Source organism: Rhagoletis zephyria, unplaced genomic scaffold (assembly GCF_001687245.7).
Source record: "Rhagoletis zephyria isolate East Lansing unplaced genomic scaffold, Rhagoletis_zephyria_1.1 Rzeph_scaffold_04816, whole genome shotgun sequence".
Classification (NCBI taxonomy): Eukaryota; Metazoa; Arthropoda; class Insecta; order Diptera; family Tephritidae; genus Rhagoletis; species Rhagoletis zephyria.
In genome coordinates this window covers 31,625-47,374 of record NW_016161899.1, presented here as the reverse complement: position 1 = coordinate 47,374, position 15,750 = coordinate 31,625, and the positions used below count along the sequence as shown (strand labels likewise).

Below are 15,750 nucleotides of genomic sequence, written 5' to 3'. Positions count from 1 at the left end.
AATTTATTCAAATTATTGTAGACAAAAATGCAACCATGCGCCACAACCCATGTTTTTCGTGTTTGCAAATTCTTGCGGGCAAAATTTTTTCCAGCAAGAATTTGCTACTTCTCTCCAAGAGAACGGTCACTTTGCTCCCACAATTTTTGAGTGTTGGATAATTTTTTGGTCTGCACGAACGCGATTTGCGCAAAAATCGTGATAATTCGTACAAATACGTACAAATTTTTTGCTCGACGAACAATCCTATTAGCTCCTTGCCATTTTAATTGAATAGCTCAGCTGAAAGGCCGTCAGCTCAAGCAGCGAAATGGCGCCAGAAGAAGGTTCGATCTTTTCAGGCCAAATTTGTATTTACCACCTCTACTCTGAAAAATTCTGCGAAATGAGGAAATACCCGTCAAACAACAAAAATGATATTCAAAAGCAGGCGAGACGTCGCAAACCGGTATGCGAGGAAGAGTATGCTTCGTACTTTTTGCGGTCTAGATTTTTCAGCGCTTGAAGACGGCCGGCAAAATAAGTCGATTTGAAAAGCAGCGAAATCGGCAGTACTACCGCATCGAAATTCAAGTCCCTAAGGGCCGTTTTGACCATCTCTGGTTAACACTAATCTCCAGTTAAACATCATTACCGACGTTGTCGACACAATGTTATATGCATGAAGTCAGTAACGTCGGTAACGATGTTTAACTGGGGATTAGTGTTAACCAGAGATGGTGAAAATGGCCCTAAGTCGATGTTCAGACACGAAAACTTTTGTTGTGGTACACGAAACTTGTCGGGGTCATGATTCAATAATACAAGGTTAGATAATTATTGACAGCTGCGGTTTGACACTCAATTACAAAAGGTTGCATTTACGAAGGACAGAGAAAAGGCAAGAATGCAATCCCTTGTTTCGAAAATGGTAGTAGAAAAGTACGCAAAGTAGGCAATTAGTAGTGAAATTCCTTTCGTAAATTCTAATGTATTTGCAGGAAATCTGGCATTTTAAACGAAATGTTGAACGTAATATTGATATATCTACGTGAATTACGGAATTTATATGCTATTTAGCCGCATAAAAACTGCAAAATGACTCAAAATTAAAATAAGACCACTATGAGATTGATGTAAACATCCAATGCTTACGTTTTCATCAGTTAAATATGCTTCATATGCATGTACAAATAAACACATTGCACAAAAGCTTATACTTTTATTTCACACCAAAGCTACACTGTTTCCATGTAAATTTGCAAAGAAGCAACACGGTGCCACTGCTAAGGGAGCGGTGCGAGAGAGACAACTGTCAGTTTATCGAACCTTGTATTATTGAATCATGGTCGGGGTGAGCGACGAGGTTAGTCTAGGTTCAGACAGAGAAACTTTTGTAGCGGCAACTCGTTACTTGTGGGAGGGGAAGGGACGAGAAAGGGGGAAGGGCACCGAGTTGCTCTCGTTCNGTTTAACTGGGGATTAGTGTTAACCAGAGATGGTGAAAATGGCCCTAAGTCGATGTTCAGACACGAAAACTTTTGTTGTGGTACACGAAACTTGTCGGGGTCATGATTCAATAATACAAGGTTAGATAATTATTGACAGCTGCGGTTTGACACTCCCTTACAAAAGGTTGCATTTACGAAGGACAGAGAAAGGGCAAGAATGCAATCCCTTGTTTCGAAAATGGTAGTAGAAAAGTACGCAAAGTAGGCAATTAGTAGTGAAATTCCTTTCGTAAATTCTAATGTATTTGCAGGAAATCTGGCATTTTAAACGAAATGTTGAACGTAATATTGATATATCTACGTGAATTACGTAATTTATATGCTATTTAGCCGTATAAAAACTGCAAAATGACTCAAAATTAAAATAAGACTACTATGAGACTGATGTAAACATCCAATGCTTATGTTTTCATCAGTTAAATATGCTTCATATGCATATACAAATAAACATATTGCACAAAAGCTTATACTTTTATTTCACACCAAAGCTACACTGTTTCCATGTAAATTTGCAAAGAAGCAACACGGTGCCACTGCTAAGGGAGCGGTGCGAGAGAGACAACTGTCAGTTTATCGAACCTTGTATTATTGAATCATGGTCGGGGTGAGCGACGAGGTTAGTCTAGGTTCAGACAGAGAAACTTTTGTAGCGGCAACTCGTTACTTGTGGGAGGGGAAGGGACGAGAAAGGGGGAAGGGCACCGAGTTGCTCTCGTTCGCCTGAGTAATTCTAGTTGCCCGTTCACAACTGACAACAACTATTGTGTACAAAAGAATTGTTCTGTGTGAACGCGAAGGGCAAAACCAAAAGAGAAGTTGCAGAAAATTAGCAACAAAAGTTTCTCTAGTCAGAGGGGACTGGTACCGAGTTGCTTCTACTCGGGCAACACACTTTGTATTCTCGTTCATCTGAGAAATTCAAGTTGGCGGTTCACAGCTGACAACAATAATTGCGTAGAAAACAGTTCGTGAATGCAAAGGGCAACACCAAGAGAAATCGCCGATAATAACCAACTGGAGTTTTCGTGTCTGAACACAGACTAATCGCAGAAGAACAATCGGTAATAGAGACCCCACGTAAGCACATCTCTAATAATATTTGTAAATTTTGTGGGACAGAACTTTGACAAAATTGGTATATTTGCTAGCAAAAAGCGACATATCCGTTTTCCCTTACTTAAAAAAAACTATATTAAATATGGGTGAAAGGTATAACATCCATAGCCAGTTGGAACATTTGCAAAGTAAATACATCGGTACTGGGCATGCAGACACAACAAAGTTTGAGTGGCTCACCAATCAACACCGGGACTCCCTCGCTAGCTATATGGGACACTACGACATGTTGAATTATTTCGCTATTGCAGAAAATGAGTCCAAAGCCAGAATCCGATTTAATTTAATGGAACGCATGTTACAGCCGTGTGGACCACCGCCAGAGAAAGCAGAAGACTAGTTTACTTACAGAATGTTTGATTTTTTACTGAATAAATTTTGGATTAACAAGAAAGGAAATAACTTGCACTATTACAGGACTCTTGTTTGACAACCAAGATTAAATTGAGTCAAGATAAAGTAAGAAATTTTTTGGCAGATATGACGCTTATATGTTGAATCTTTTTTTATGCACAATAGTATTGTTGAGTTTTTTGGGTTGGATTCCGAATAGTATCTGTAGTTCGAGGCTTAGGAATTGAACGACGTGATCCTCTGGCTTTAGGACTCCTGTTGTTGTAACAGTGTACAAATTCCCACAGAGTTTTTGCGGAGAGTTGCTGTAGTGACAGTCCTTGCCCAGATACAAATTTGGTCGTTACATAGGCAAGACTGTTGTGGGCGAGCTTGGCTGTTTTCCAAAATGCATTAATACAATGCAAAAGCACTACATTTGCGTACCTAATTGCAAATTTACACTTTTTCCTTGGTTTCCTTGGTTGGTTGGAGAATTTTTCTTCCGTCAGTAAGTAAATACACGGAAACAAGTGAACCGGTTCGGGGAAAATGAAACTCGTGATAAAATTTTATATTTTATGATTAATAAAAGGTACTAATACTTTGTTTTGATTCGTTTTGGAAAACATCCCCTATTATCACATCTATTCTTATTCCGGGGTATCGCTGAGTGCAGCAGGGGGCTACTCTGTAATGCGATACGACAGAGGAATTCGATGCAATAGGCAACCTGCCGTGTTTGCGCGAACGCGAATCATTTGTTTTCGCACAGCTTTACAGAGTTTTCCCCCTATGGCAGAGTTTCCAGATCGTGCATCTTTCTGCTGGTGTTTACTCCCAACAAAACCAAATCTTTTTTAGACATTACGTCAGACAACCTAACGGGAAAAATCCATGTTTGTATTTGGCCAAGGACTTACTTTTACAGGTCTATTCTGCACGTTACCGAAGATTTTGTAACCGGAAAATTGTATTACCAAAAAATGTTACCAGTTCTTGTCACCGCGATTCTAGGAACGTTGGTAATGCAGTTAAAGTATTCAGCAATTCAGCTATGAAGAATTGTGCAAATTCTGGCATTGCATATATCCAGCTTATGAGATGGTAACAAAATTTGCCGGTTACAAGAGTACACAGAATGCAAAAAGGGTTTAAAAATTGACAGGAACTTTATTTACCGGTTAGGTCGGTGTTATGCAGACAAACTTTTGTTTGCCAAATTAAATGGCGGCTGCTTAGTTTGCTCGGAGGTGGTTATGTCGAGTTTGGCACAGGGTTGCACGTTCATTATGGTTTTCATGGCTATTGCCAACACGAAATGAGAATTTCAGATGTACATAACGCGCAAAATTTAAAATTTTTGTATATGACAACACCGAATTTGCTGCAGTTTGACCAAACAAAATTAGTTTGCTGTGAGAGTCGTCAAACTCGCTCTCTCCGAGTTTGCTGCAACAACAATTGCACGCAGTTTGCCAAACAAAATTTCTGCATAACACCGACCTTACAAACTTTGTATTACCAGCGCAGAATAGACCTGTTAGTAGCATTCCTCAAAAGGCTTTAGGCAATTTCTATGGTGTTGCAACAACAATAATTTTTCTCTTTTTACGTGGCTTTAATATAAAATTTTTAGTTAAAATTAATANTATTACCAAAAAATGTTACCAGTTCTTGTCACCGCGATTCTAGGAACGTTGGTAATGCAGTTAAAGTATTCAGCAATTCAGCTATGAAGAATTGTGCAAATTCTGGCATTACATATTTCCAGCTTATGAGATTGTAACAAAATTTGCCGGTTACAAGAGTACACAGAATGCGAAAAGGGTTTAAAAATTGACAGGAACTTTATTTACCGGTTACAAACTTTTTATTACCAGCGCAGAATAGACCTGTTAGTAGCATTCCTCAAAAGGCTTTAGGCAATTTCTATGATGTTGCAACAACAATAATTTTTCTCTTTTTACGTGGCTTTAATATAATATTTTTAGTTAAAATTAATGCTTTATTTAAAATAATATTACATTATCGCGTGAAAAATTTGCATATTTTACAATTAATTTACACGAAAATTTATTTAATTGAATGCATTACTATATTTTTTGTGATTGCAAGATACATACATATATATTTCGAGGAAGAACTTAAATAGTTTAATATTCTACTTATACGCATACATACACATGCATCTATATATGTATATAAATTTAGCACATGCTAATACATATTATATTAAAAAGCTTAAAAAGTGGGCTAATTAGTTTTGTTCGTTGAATTTTTTTTGATAGCTCTTTAACTTTAAAAACTTAAACCAACTTGCTAAATAAACACCGCATTGTTTAGAACGAAAGCAAAAATTATTAACAAGAGTAGACCAATGATGGAAAACTTGTGTGCGATGGCAATCAAATCTTGCTAATTAATCGTTTTTAAAATTTGCTGACCATGTACGTATGTAACTGTTAAAGTGACATATGAACATATATATGTACATGTTTACATAAAGATTTTTTAGTTAATAAAACGATTGTAGGGCAGAAAGCTAAATACAGAGTGCTTATACACGTGAGCATAAGATACCCCAAAGCCATTCGTAGAACTAAAAAATAATTTTTGGCGCCTCAATTGAATTTTTTCAAGGTATTGCTTACCTATTTACTTGGAAAACCTTAACCATTGGTAATTATTTGTTACTTACGTATTTTTATTTGTAGATTTCTGCCAAGATACATACTTAGCTCATTGTCGATCTACATACGTACATAAAAAAAAGAAACAATTAAATGGAGTTTAGAACAATAATAAGTCATTGCCTCATTATGCTGTTGGCGTTTCTTCATTGTGACCTTAAACAAAGCTTGAGTTAACAAAATAAAAGATGTAAAAGCTGAAAATCGAGACGAGAACGTGACGATCTCAGGGTTTTCCTTTAAACGTGCCAAACCCACAAGAAAAAAAACATTGTGCTGCTAAGTACGATCACCGTTTTATGACGTGTTTTAATGTATGAGCACCCGTGGAACTCACTGATGTTCTCCATTTTCGGAATTGCCCTTACATCACCGTTTAAAGAATTTTTTCTTGTGAAATTGTACGTAATACTATTCTCTCTTATACGTACATACATAATGTACGTTATATTGTGCCATTAGTAGCTCTAACCCAATACTTTTCGTGCAAAATCGTCTAAAAATGTCAAACAGGAAAATTACTCTCTGAGCTGAGAGTAAAAAGTGAGTAACAACAAAAAGTACGGGAACAAAAAAAGCATGTTTCCTGTAAAAACGTCAACCAGTGATCGCTTGAAACTTTTCATGATATTACCAGAAGAAAAATTTCGGGTAAAACCTTGCAACTTCATTCTCTACTCAACTCCACAAGTTCGTGGAAAAACCTGTAAATTCATGGAGTACTGGATCAGAGCTAGTAATTTTATTTTTCAAATTCATTTAAAACTAAAGTAATTGCATTGCTTATATTAATACTTTTAACTTATCTTTTTCATACGACATATTGCCTCGAGAAGCCTTATGCATAGCTTTGTTTTCGACGTGCTGAAGTTTTGTTTCTTTGAATAGGGCTCTTACTACCATCCTTACTACCTATTCAAACTGCGTATTAAACATATTGATATTTAAGTCCTCGAAAGTAGTTGTGCCACTTTGATCCAGCATTTGTAGCATATCGGAGAACTCTTGGCCCTGTGGCTGACCAGCTTGCACATGTGCTCCGTGGACGGCATGTGGTCCGTGATTGGCGTGAGCAGCGACATGCGCTGCATGTGGATGTTGAGCTTGAGCGGGATTTTGCCACTCGCCCCACATGCCGGCCGCATTAGTGGGTGGTGGTGGCGCCGCTTGTGCGCTGCTGCCGGTGTGGTAGGTTGCCTGTCGTGCATTACCAGCACTCAGTTGTGTGTAAGTGGGGCCACTGGGGGAGCGTGCTGGACTGGTTTGATTGTATTGGTAGCCCTCGGATACGGCCTGTTGTTGACGTAGGTTTGTCCAGGTCGCTGCAGCGGGTGTTGGTGAACTGTTGGCTTTCGGAATTTTTGCCATATGTGCAGTGTTCGGCGAAGGACCCCCCGCAGTTGGTGGATAACCACCCAAAGGCGAATGTGTTGCATCATAATTATAAGTTACAGGATTGTGTGCAGAACCAGGTCGAGCTACGTTGTTAGCTTGGGCTGTGAGTGCAGCTTGTGGCGGTATGTGCGAACCGATCATGCCGTGTGCACTGTACATGCCGTCAGCAGTAGTAGCGGATGAAGTGACATCTCGACGTGCCTGCAATGTGTAATCAACGCCCGGCGCTACGTAAACGTGTTCGGCATTCGACTGATCTGGAGTGTTGGAGTCGTGTGCAACACTAGAGTGAAGTGTCTTTGCCGAGCTATTGGTGCATACAATGTATTCGACTTCTTCGGTATAGGGGTTTAGAAATGCATTCGCATGTGTACGTATCCAAACGTATTCACCACTTTTGGTGCGTGCACGATACATTAAAGAGAAATTTCCCTTCTGCTTTAATACTTGATCAAAGCTGTCCTTCACGTTCATCTGATCTTCTGCATGGCAAAAATCATAGCAGATCTTTCCGAGTAAATCAGTTGGCGTATAACCAAGCACATTCATGACGCGCTGATCGACAAAAGTGAATTTGCCGTCCATTGCATGGCGCGTGATGAACTCAGATTGATTATTCGAGTTGGTCATGTCATTAGAGGCTGTTGAGGTCACTTGCAGTCGTCCAATAGCCACAAGACAGCAATGTGATGAGTGCATATCATCGTCTACGGGCCGTTCCATATGTACCCCAGGGAACATATCAGTTGGTGGCCAATTTTTAATATATCCAGTGCAATGCACTACTGCATAATTAGTGCCATCGCGTGACGGTCCCAATGAATTCCTTTGCTTCAAACGATTTAAATGTCCCGCAACCATAGTTTCAGGATTTACGTTTCCTACACGCATGCGGCAAATGAAACCACGACGTGCACCCATACTAAGCCGCATTGATGATTGGTGACCTTCTTTCTTTACTGTGCCTGTTTTAAGGTCAAGTATTCGACCTGCATTTTGTGATTCTTGTGTCGACAATTGTTCACGAATTTTTTCGCGATCATCAGGGTGGATGTGCTCATACAAACTGGTGCCGTACCAATCGCTCTGCGTATAGTTTAATACAGGAGTCACTGAATCTGAAACATAAATGACACGACCGGAATCGCATGAAACTACAAATAAAAATCCATCTGCTGCTTCTAATATCAAATGTTTCAGTTCCTGGTCAGTAAGGAATGATGGCTTGTATGTGCCATCGCTGCTAGTATTTCCTGTGCCACGTAGAGCCTTCATATGTGCCACAGCCATGCGTAGAATGGTCAACTTGTCAGGCTTTCTAGCAAGAGCACTGCATGTTGGCACCATATCCGATAGTTCAGTAATATAGGCCGTCATTTTGTTACGGCGACGTCTTTCGATCTCACAATGATTTTCCCGACTCGCGAACCGTTCCTTATCCTGCATATTGGCTTCATCCATGACTGGAATATTTAATGAGTACACCGCCGGTTAGACTATCTGCTATTGGTTCTTTCTTATTTGGGTCGATTGCTGTCGTTGTAGCAGCGTTTGCTTCTTTATACTGCACTATGGTTGTTTTTGTGTACTTGCTGCGGACAAACTGAAGGTGCACCACTTTGTCTACGTAGTAGAAAAAACCAACAAAATTCTTGGAAACCAATGCGAGTTGAGTGAAGACCAAATATTAACAAACCGTCGACCAAATTCTAGACAAGAAATATTTGCATACTTTTCGCATGTTTTTAAATTGCTGTTTATTTGTTGAAAAAACAATTTTTANAAAATTCTTGGAAACCAATGCGAGTTGAGTGAAGACCAAATATTAACAAATCGTCGACCAAATCCTAGACAAGAAATATTTGCATACTTTTCGCATGTTTTTAAATTGCTGTTTATTTGTTGAAAAAACAATTTTTGCACGAATTTACACGAAAATTTCTACAAGAAATGTGTACAAATGTTTACAACAAAACCTGACTGTACACGGTAGTAGACATCCAAAATGCTGCCACTGTGTTTAAATGAGGAATCTGCAGCAGTGACTTGAGGGGAAAATAAAATAAATATGATATCTGAGATATTAAATATTTTTTCAATAAAAAGTTAATTATTTAAATGTTAAGTTTATGTAACAAATGCAACAAATTCTGAACAAAAGGAGAGTTTGACGAAACATCTATTAATTAAATACAGGTGGCAGCGTCTAAAATTTAGCATCCAATATGTTCCACTTACATATGAAATGACAGCTAGAGTGCTGCCAGCTTACACGCATTTTCCATTTTCAAATCGGCACAGTGAGAAAAAAATTTGAATTCAAGAATGATAGAATAAAAGATTGCGCATTGCCGAAGGCGAAGTCATTTCTCAAGTAAAAGTAAACAAAGCAGGATACGAGGATAACAAAATATGTCAGAAGGGTTGATTTACTGAGTGGCGTTTTTATTTTTTCTCTCTGACGTCAGGATTTATTTTAAAGGACTTTGTAATTTCAAAGATATTTAAAAAATTCAATGCAATGTAAATTAAAAATATAGATACCAAATGCCAGAGAGAATTTGTTTAGAATTTAAAAAATTAAAATTTTTTGGATTAAGAATCAAAAATTTTGTACGCCCAAGTATTATAGACATTTTATTTTATTATATTATATGTAGTTTATAGATGAATTATATTATTATATTTTTACAAATCATATGTTTTTGAGAAAAGTACACCGTAGTAATTTAAAAATTTCAAAATTACATTTCTCGACTGAAAAATGAGATATTCGAGCAAACCCGACGGCACACAGTGTGCTTTTATACCACTTCATCCCAATTAAGCGTAGCGCTTTCAACAGAAGAAAATTCAAGGAAAAATATTACCATTGAGCCACAGCCACTCCTTGACCTTAAAAAAATTGGACAAAAATAGTGTTCTTTGAAAAAAAGAGCATGCAAAATCCAATGGATATATTTAAAAAAAAAAAACAATTTTTGGATTTTTTATTATACTAATATTAAAGATTTTGAGACGAGAAACACTATTCCAAAAATTTCAACCCCTTAATTTGAAAAATGCCTTATATATTGCATTTTTCATTATTTGCATGCAGTTGTGCATCCTTCACACAATTTGTATCCCTCGAACAACAAGTCGGTTTTTGTGCTATTCAAGAACTTTAATTTCAGCCAAGGTAGAAGTCTCTAGGCCCTTTGAGAGCTAAGTTATTCTAAAGTTAAACTTCGGAATTTCATTCGACATTTTACGCTTTTTTTCTGGTTTCGGAGTAAAAACTAGTACAGCAGTTCGGAAGTTTGGTTTAAAGTTGTTATAACTTGGCTCTCAGAGGGCCTAGAGACTTCTACCTTGGCTCAAATTAAAGGTCTTGAATTGCACTTATTGTTCTAGGGATATAAAATTGAGCGAAGGATGCACAGCTGCATTCAAATAGAAAAAAATGCAATAAATAATACATTTATTAAATTAAGGTGTTCAAATTTTTCTTCGAATTTTGTTGCTCGTCTCAAAATCTATACTACTGGTATAACAAAAAATGCATAAAAGTTTGGTTTTTGAATAAATCCCGTGTATTTTTCTGCTTTTTTTTCGAAGAACACTACTTTTGACCAATTTTTTTAATGTCAAGTGATAATTGTGGCTCAGTGGCCACCACAATTGAAAGGGATTTCAAAACCACTTTGTTTCGTATCAAAATGCAGCTTCTGTCGGAAGCGCTACGATTAATTCGAGTGCAGTGTTCAAAAAGCACACTGTGCGGCTTATGAAAGGACAATAGGTGTATGTATTTTAAAATGCCGTGCATATTTTTCAGATATGAGTTCAGCGACAATCCGGCCCTGCCTGGCTGCTCTCTTTAGGATTCGCGCCCCTTTTTCATTTCCTTCTACTAAGTCAAGAATAACGGCTTGGTGGTTACTGTGTGTGTAGTGTTCGCTTCATTTAATGTCCCTAGTCAGTATGTTACTCGAAAACGTGAGGTCGATGATAAACTCTTTACTGTTCCGGCGAAAAGTCCTGATTCCCCCACAGCTAACCAGCGCTAAATCTAGCGAGGAAAAGGTTTGTAGTCGGTCGTTGGAATTATTGGGTGTCTATCTATTACGGATTCCACTACATTATCCAGAAGCTGTTGGAATTCCTCGTGAGTTCAGCTAGGAAGTGCATAACTGCTACATATCTGGTATCATTTGATTTGAACCCACAAAATTTCTAGAAATTAGATATAAGCGGCGAGAGAGACTACCCTTTGGAACCCCCTTTCATTTTTCTGGGNTTCCTCGTGAGTTCAGCTAGGAAGTGCATAACTGCTACATATCTGGTATCCTTTGATTTGAACCCACAAAATTTCTAGAAATTAGATATAAGCGGCGAGAGAGACTACCCTTTGGAACCCCCTTTCATTTTTCTGGGGTTTGACGTTTTATCTATCCTACTGACTTACCCTGTTTACGTCGGTGAAATCCAAGTGGCCTATTCGATGCCGGTGTCTGGTACCACGAACTAACATATCCCATATCGTGGCGAACTCTCCATTATGGGAAGTATTCCCGTGAGGACTAACTGTTGGAGAAAATAAAATTTCTCCATCCACCCTGCAACTAAAGTCGCCAGGCACGATTTAGACGACGTGATGGGGCAGCGATCGTACGCTCTTTTAAAATGATCTGGAAACGGTCCAAGGTCTCATCGTCCTTCTCCTCTGTCAGAGCGTGTGCACAAATTAAGCTGATATTGTGGAACTTAACTTTTAGGCGGATTGTGGCAATTCGTTCACTTCTGAGGGCGAATCTGGAGACAAGACCCTGTTAAACCACAAATCCTAAACCGAATTTTTACATCGTATCAGGGTAGCTGTATTAGATGTGTCACACAGNGCGGATTGTGGCAATTCGTTCACTTCTGAGGGCGAATCTGGAGACAAGACGTCGGAGTCCCTGTTAAACCACAAATCCTAAACCGAATTTTTACATCGTATCAGGGCAGCTGTATTAGATGTGTCACACATCCATGCGCTGTCCATCACATTCCATAAATTGCGGTGATGCAGCGTTGTATTTTTCTGCGAAATCCAGTTGGATGGAGTCACCTTCATTAGGACAATCCGGGCATTGCAGGTGCATATCTATATCTTTGTTTAGTTTTCGATGGTCGTCAACATATGGATAATTATTTTTTAGTGAGCTTTTTTTTAAATAAGCGGCGGGTTCCAAATCCGGCGTAAAACCTATTACTGAGATGGTTTTTTGAAAACTGAAGCACATTTAAAATGCTAGCCATTGCTACTGGTGAGTGGACGCTGCGGACTGGTATGGATACATACATACACGAAAAACATTACTTGTCACTAGAAGAAAATTTCTTAAGCTGAGGACAACGGCCTTAAAATGAGCCCATGGACATGCATTACTTTGTTAAAAAAAATTGACTAAAGTCACAAAATGTTCTATATCAATTATTTCCTTTGCAGTACACGTAGGTCACGAATAGAAGGCGCATAGTGTTACCATAGTTTGACACTGTGCAACCGTTTCGTGTCTCTGTTGCATCTCATCAGACATCACTAAGGTCGGCCAGAAACGATGACCTCAGATTCCGCAGCCTGCTTCTACACAGTGCGGCAAATTTACACAGGAGATATTAGATAGTTTCCTCCTCTTCGTAGTTCTTACAGCTACTGCATTATATTCGGAAAGGCATGCAANGTCTCTGTTGCATCTCATCAGACATCACTAAGGTCGGCCAGAAACGATGATCTCAGATTCCGCAGCCTGCTTCTACACAGTGCGGCAAATTTACATAGGAGATATTAGATAGTTTCCTCCTCTTCGTAGTTCTTACAGCTACTGCATTATATTCGGAAAGGCATGCAACCCCTTTCTGCATCTTTTCCTATTAAACAGTGCCCGGTTAGAGCCCCCCAACGTAAGGTGTATCCTCTATCCTCGAAGAGTAGACGCTTCGTGACTGTTTCTCATCTCATTTAAGTCACGTCTGCCTGAAAATTCAACAAGTCGTACTTTGATTCTCCAGCTTGTTTGTATCCAAATTCTCAGCTCAGAGCTTTGATTGCAGCTATCACTAAAACAGAACAAGCTTCTCTATAGCCTCCCTGATAGCTGAAACCTTAGTTTGGAATATGCTCCAGTAGTCTAGTAACCTAAAAGTAATTTCGAGGAGGGTTTCGTGAAAAGACATCTCCTCCCACCTTACCATAGAGATTTAAGCATTCTGTATAATGTCCTTTTAAGCTTATGTTCTTCTATCATCTCAGATGATTTCTTAAAAAAAAAATTTTAGAAAGTAATTTTATTTATAAAAAACTTGATTTTTAGAGGTCTTTTCAAATTGTTCCAGCAGCGGATTCCAACATTTGCTATCGCCAATTTTGATCACGCAACACGCAACGCGCAACATCTAGTTACATGCCCCCGATTCTGCCAGATTTGGCTGATTACACACTGCTTTTCATTTAGAGAATTGTAGCGACAAAAATTTAGCATGTCGATTGCCAGATATGAACTGCAGCTGACGGAAATCTTAGCGAAAGTTTTTAAATATAATAGTTTTAATAATTCCGACGGAAAACCCGCGAGGCACTCTTATGTACATACTCCCGTACACAATAAGTAGACAATAAGGAACGTTCCTATAAAGATGTTGTGGCATTCCACACCACATTCTCAATCCAGTCTAGATACAAATTTACCTTCGTATTAATGCTCGGAATGTCGGCAGTGCCACATATCTCGTATCCAAAGGAAGTTATCGCGGCCAACTGCAGCATACAAGGATAACTCGGATGTGGCACATACAATGGTCCACCGGAGTCACCGTAGCACGTATCGAAGCCACTCTGATGACTACCAGCACAAATTTGCGTCCGCACCCTTACGCCCCATTCCAACTCTGTTTGGGCCGTCACAGATGCTGTACACTCATCTCCGGCAAACAAATCTAATTTCACCTTCAACAAATGCGTAGATGATATCTTTTTTTCAGTTTCACCCCAACCAACAGCTGTGAAGCTTTTATATATCGCATCCTTTGAGGGCAAGCAGGCGGGCAGGACATACTCATTCAGTGTCGCATCGCGATCCAATTCAACTAATGCGATATCATTGTAACGCTCAAAATAATACATTGGATGTACAATAGCATTGCGCACGGTAAAATCTTGGGTTTGAGTGCCATCGGTTGTAGTGCTGTGATCTAGTTCACCCAGTCGTATGACATTAATTTTGCTGACAATGGAGGAAAACGGGTGATTTTATGTGTGTGTGTGGGGTCTTAAGTAATTGCTGTGCATGAAGCGGGTACCTACCGTCGCCAACAATGTGCCGCGGAAATTACAAAGCGCTCACTTATCAAAGTACCGCCACATTGCCACTCTATCTGGCCGCTAGCCTGGTCCTTCGATCCCAGCAACGCAATCGATTGAAATTCCTTTGGCGCGGCCCTTTCGCCACCATATATCAGTGCTTGTGGACAAAAGGGGGGCGCTAGTTTCTGATACTCGAAACAAGCTGGAAAATAAAAGTTTTCGTCAGAATATTTTTAAGGGTTCTTAATGTGTATCAGCGGTTTTACCCCTTTCTGCATAAGTGGTTGGTTCGCTGTTTCCCAAACGAGTATCCAATGCAATCCCCGGCCGAGGACAGCAAACTATGCCAAATACTTTGTTGCAAAAAGGTATCGAACTGGTATCCATGGTTGCAAGGTGGGTGAAAATGTCAGGACAATATTGCAGCTCTTTACATTCACCCACCGCATTGTCACAGACTTTGGTAGAAAACATTTTGGAAAAAAGAAAGAAAAACCAAAGGGTCAGTTAATACACTTAGCCAGCTTTCAAAACTTCAAATCGGAGCCTGAATCGAGATCTGGAGCTTAGATATGTATATTGGAAATAACTTGAAGAAACTTTACTGCTCTCTTAAAGAAGGAGCATCGATGTACAAACTTTCGTCATGTTTTGCCAACCATGGCTTCGGCGTTTTTGAAATTCATTCAAATTTACACCGATGCTTATACTTTAACACAGCAGTAACTTGTTATGTTTCCCTGGAGATAGTAAAAGTCTTACCTGTCGAAAGTATGAACAACCAAAAACGTGTTGTTTGATCTTTAAAAGTATTATAACTTAACCGTTAAAATTATTTTTCCATTTTTCCGTCAAAATTTAACCGTTATTTGAATCCGTTAATTACCAAAGGGAACAAGTCAGCATTTTTTATATAACAATTTTGATGCAGCTCGGTCCGTTTAACCCTCATCGGTTCCCGCAAAAAATTTGTCGCATAGGTTCTTTTGCATACGTTCGTTTACAAACAGATCTGACACTTCTAATCACATTTTTAAGAAAAATTCCAAGATTGCAGTTATATAGCCCATTCAATTTTAGTATAATTAAGTGCAAGTCTGATGTTGCTAGAAAATCGCAATTTTCTCCGTACCAAATTAATTGCCGAACATACTATTGAAGAACTTGCATGAAAAAAATTGCCAAAAACCATCGCGATTTTCTAGCAAATTCAAACTTGCATTTTGTTATACCAAAATTTAATGAGCTAACTGCATACCTGGAATATTTCTTAAAAATCTTACTAGAATTGTCAGTTCTGTTTGTGTACGAGCGTATACACAACAACCGGTTTGCAACTATAGGTGCAATCCCGTATTCCTCGGACTCGGACTAGTAAAACTGTCAAAAAAAA

At 38.8% G+C, this 15,750-nt stretch overlaps 3 protein-coding genes and 1 long non-coding RNA gene across 5 annotated transcripts in view; 2 read left to right on the top strand and 2 right to left on the bottom strand.

Annotated features, from left to right (window-relative positions):
• The first annotated feature begins 2,580 nt into the window (after nucleotides 1-2,580).
• Nucleotides 2,581-3,008, top strand: Sf3b5 (splicing factor 3b subunit 5). Its single transcript, XM_017626743.1, has one exon. The coding sequence runs from the start codon at nucleotides 2,689-2,691 to the stop codon at nucleotides 2,944-2,946; it is 258 nt and encodes an 85-aa protein (XP_017482232.1). The 5' UTR covers nucleotides 2,581-2,688; the 3' UTR covers nucleotides 2,947-3,008.
• A 2,006-nt stretch (nucleotides 3,009-5,014) lies between these two features.
• On the bottom strand, nucleotides 5,015-8,802 carry tgo (Aryl hydrocarbon receptor nuclear translocator homolog tgo). The gene has a single exon (XM_017626747.1). The coding sequence runs from the start codon at nucleotides 8,486-8,488 to the stop codon at nucleotides 6,545-6,547; it is 1,944 nt and encodes a 647-aa protein (XP_017482236.1). The 5' UTR covers nucleotides 8,489-8,802; the 3' UTR covers nucleotides 5,015-6,544.
• Nucleotides 8,803-10,167: 1,365 nt separating this feature from the next.
• Nucleotides 10,168-12,728, top strand: LOC108371239 (uncharacterized). The gene is made up of 3 exons (XR_001848730.1): nucleotides 10,168-10,177; nucleotides 11,192-11,194; nucleotides 12,591-12,728. It is a non-coding gene; the product is annotated as an uncharacterized LOC108371239 (long non-coding RNA).
• Nucleotides 12,729-13,325: 597 nt separating this feature from the next.
• LOC108371238 (trypsin-1-like) overlaps nucleotides 13,326-15,750 on the bottom strand; it is a 25,800-nt gene continuing 23,375 nt past the window's right edge. Inside the window, exons 1-3 of one of the 2 annotated variants that reach the window (XM_017626745.1) lie at nucleotides 14,624-14,956; nucleotides 14,358-14,559; nucleotides 13,326-14,277 (exon numbers count right to left, since the gene is read on the bottom strand). In XM_017626745.1, the coding sequence (XP_017482234.1) occupies nucleotides 13,683-14,277; nucleotides 14,358-14,559; nucleotides 14,624-14,831 (1,005 nt within the window). In that variant the 5' untranslated portion in view covers nucleotides 14,832-14,956 and the 3' untranslated portion in view covers nucleotides 13,326-13,682. Of the gene's footprint in view, nucleotides 14,278-14,357; nucleotides 14,560-14,623; nucleotides 14,957-15,750 lie in introns of those variants that run through there. The other variant, XM_017626744.1, reaches the window with a different exon arrangement.

Bases quoted from the DNA above. Each gene is read 5' to 3' on its own strand.
- Sf3b5 (XM_017626743.1), top strand. From the start codon at position 2,689: ATGGGTGAAAGGTATAACATCCATAGCCAGTTGGAACATTTGCAAAGT.
- tgo (XM_017626747.1), bottom strand. From the start codon at position 8,488: ATGGATGAAGCCAATATGCAGGATAAGGAACGGTTCGCGAGTCGGGAA.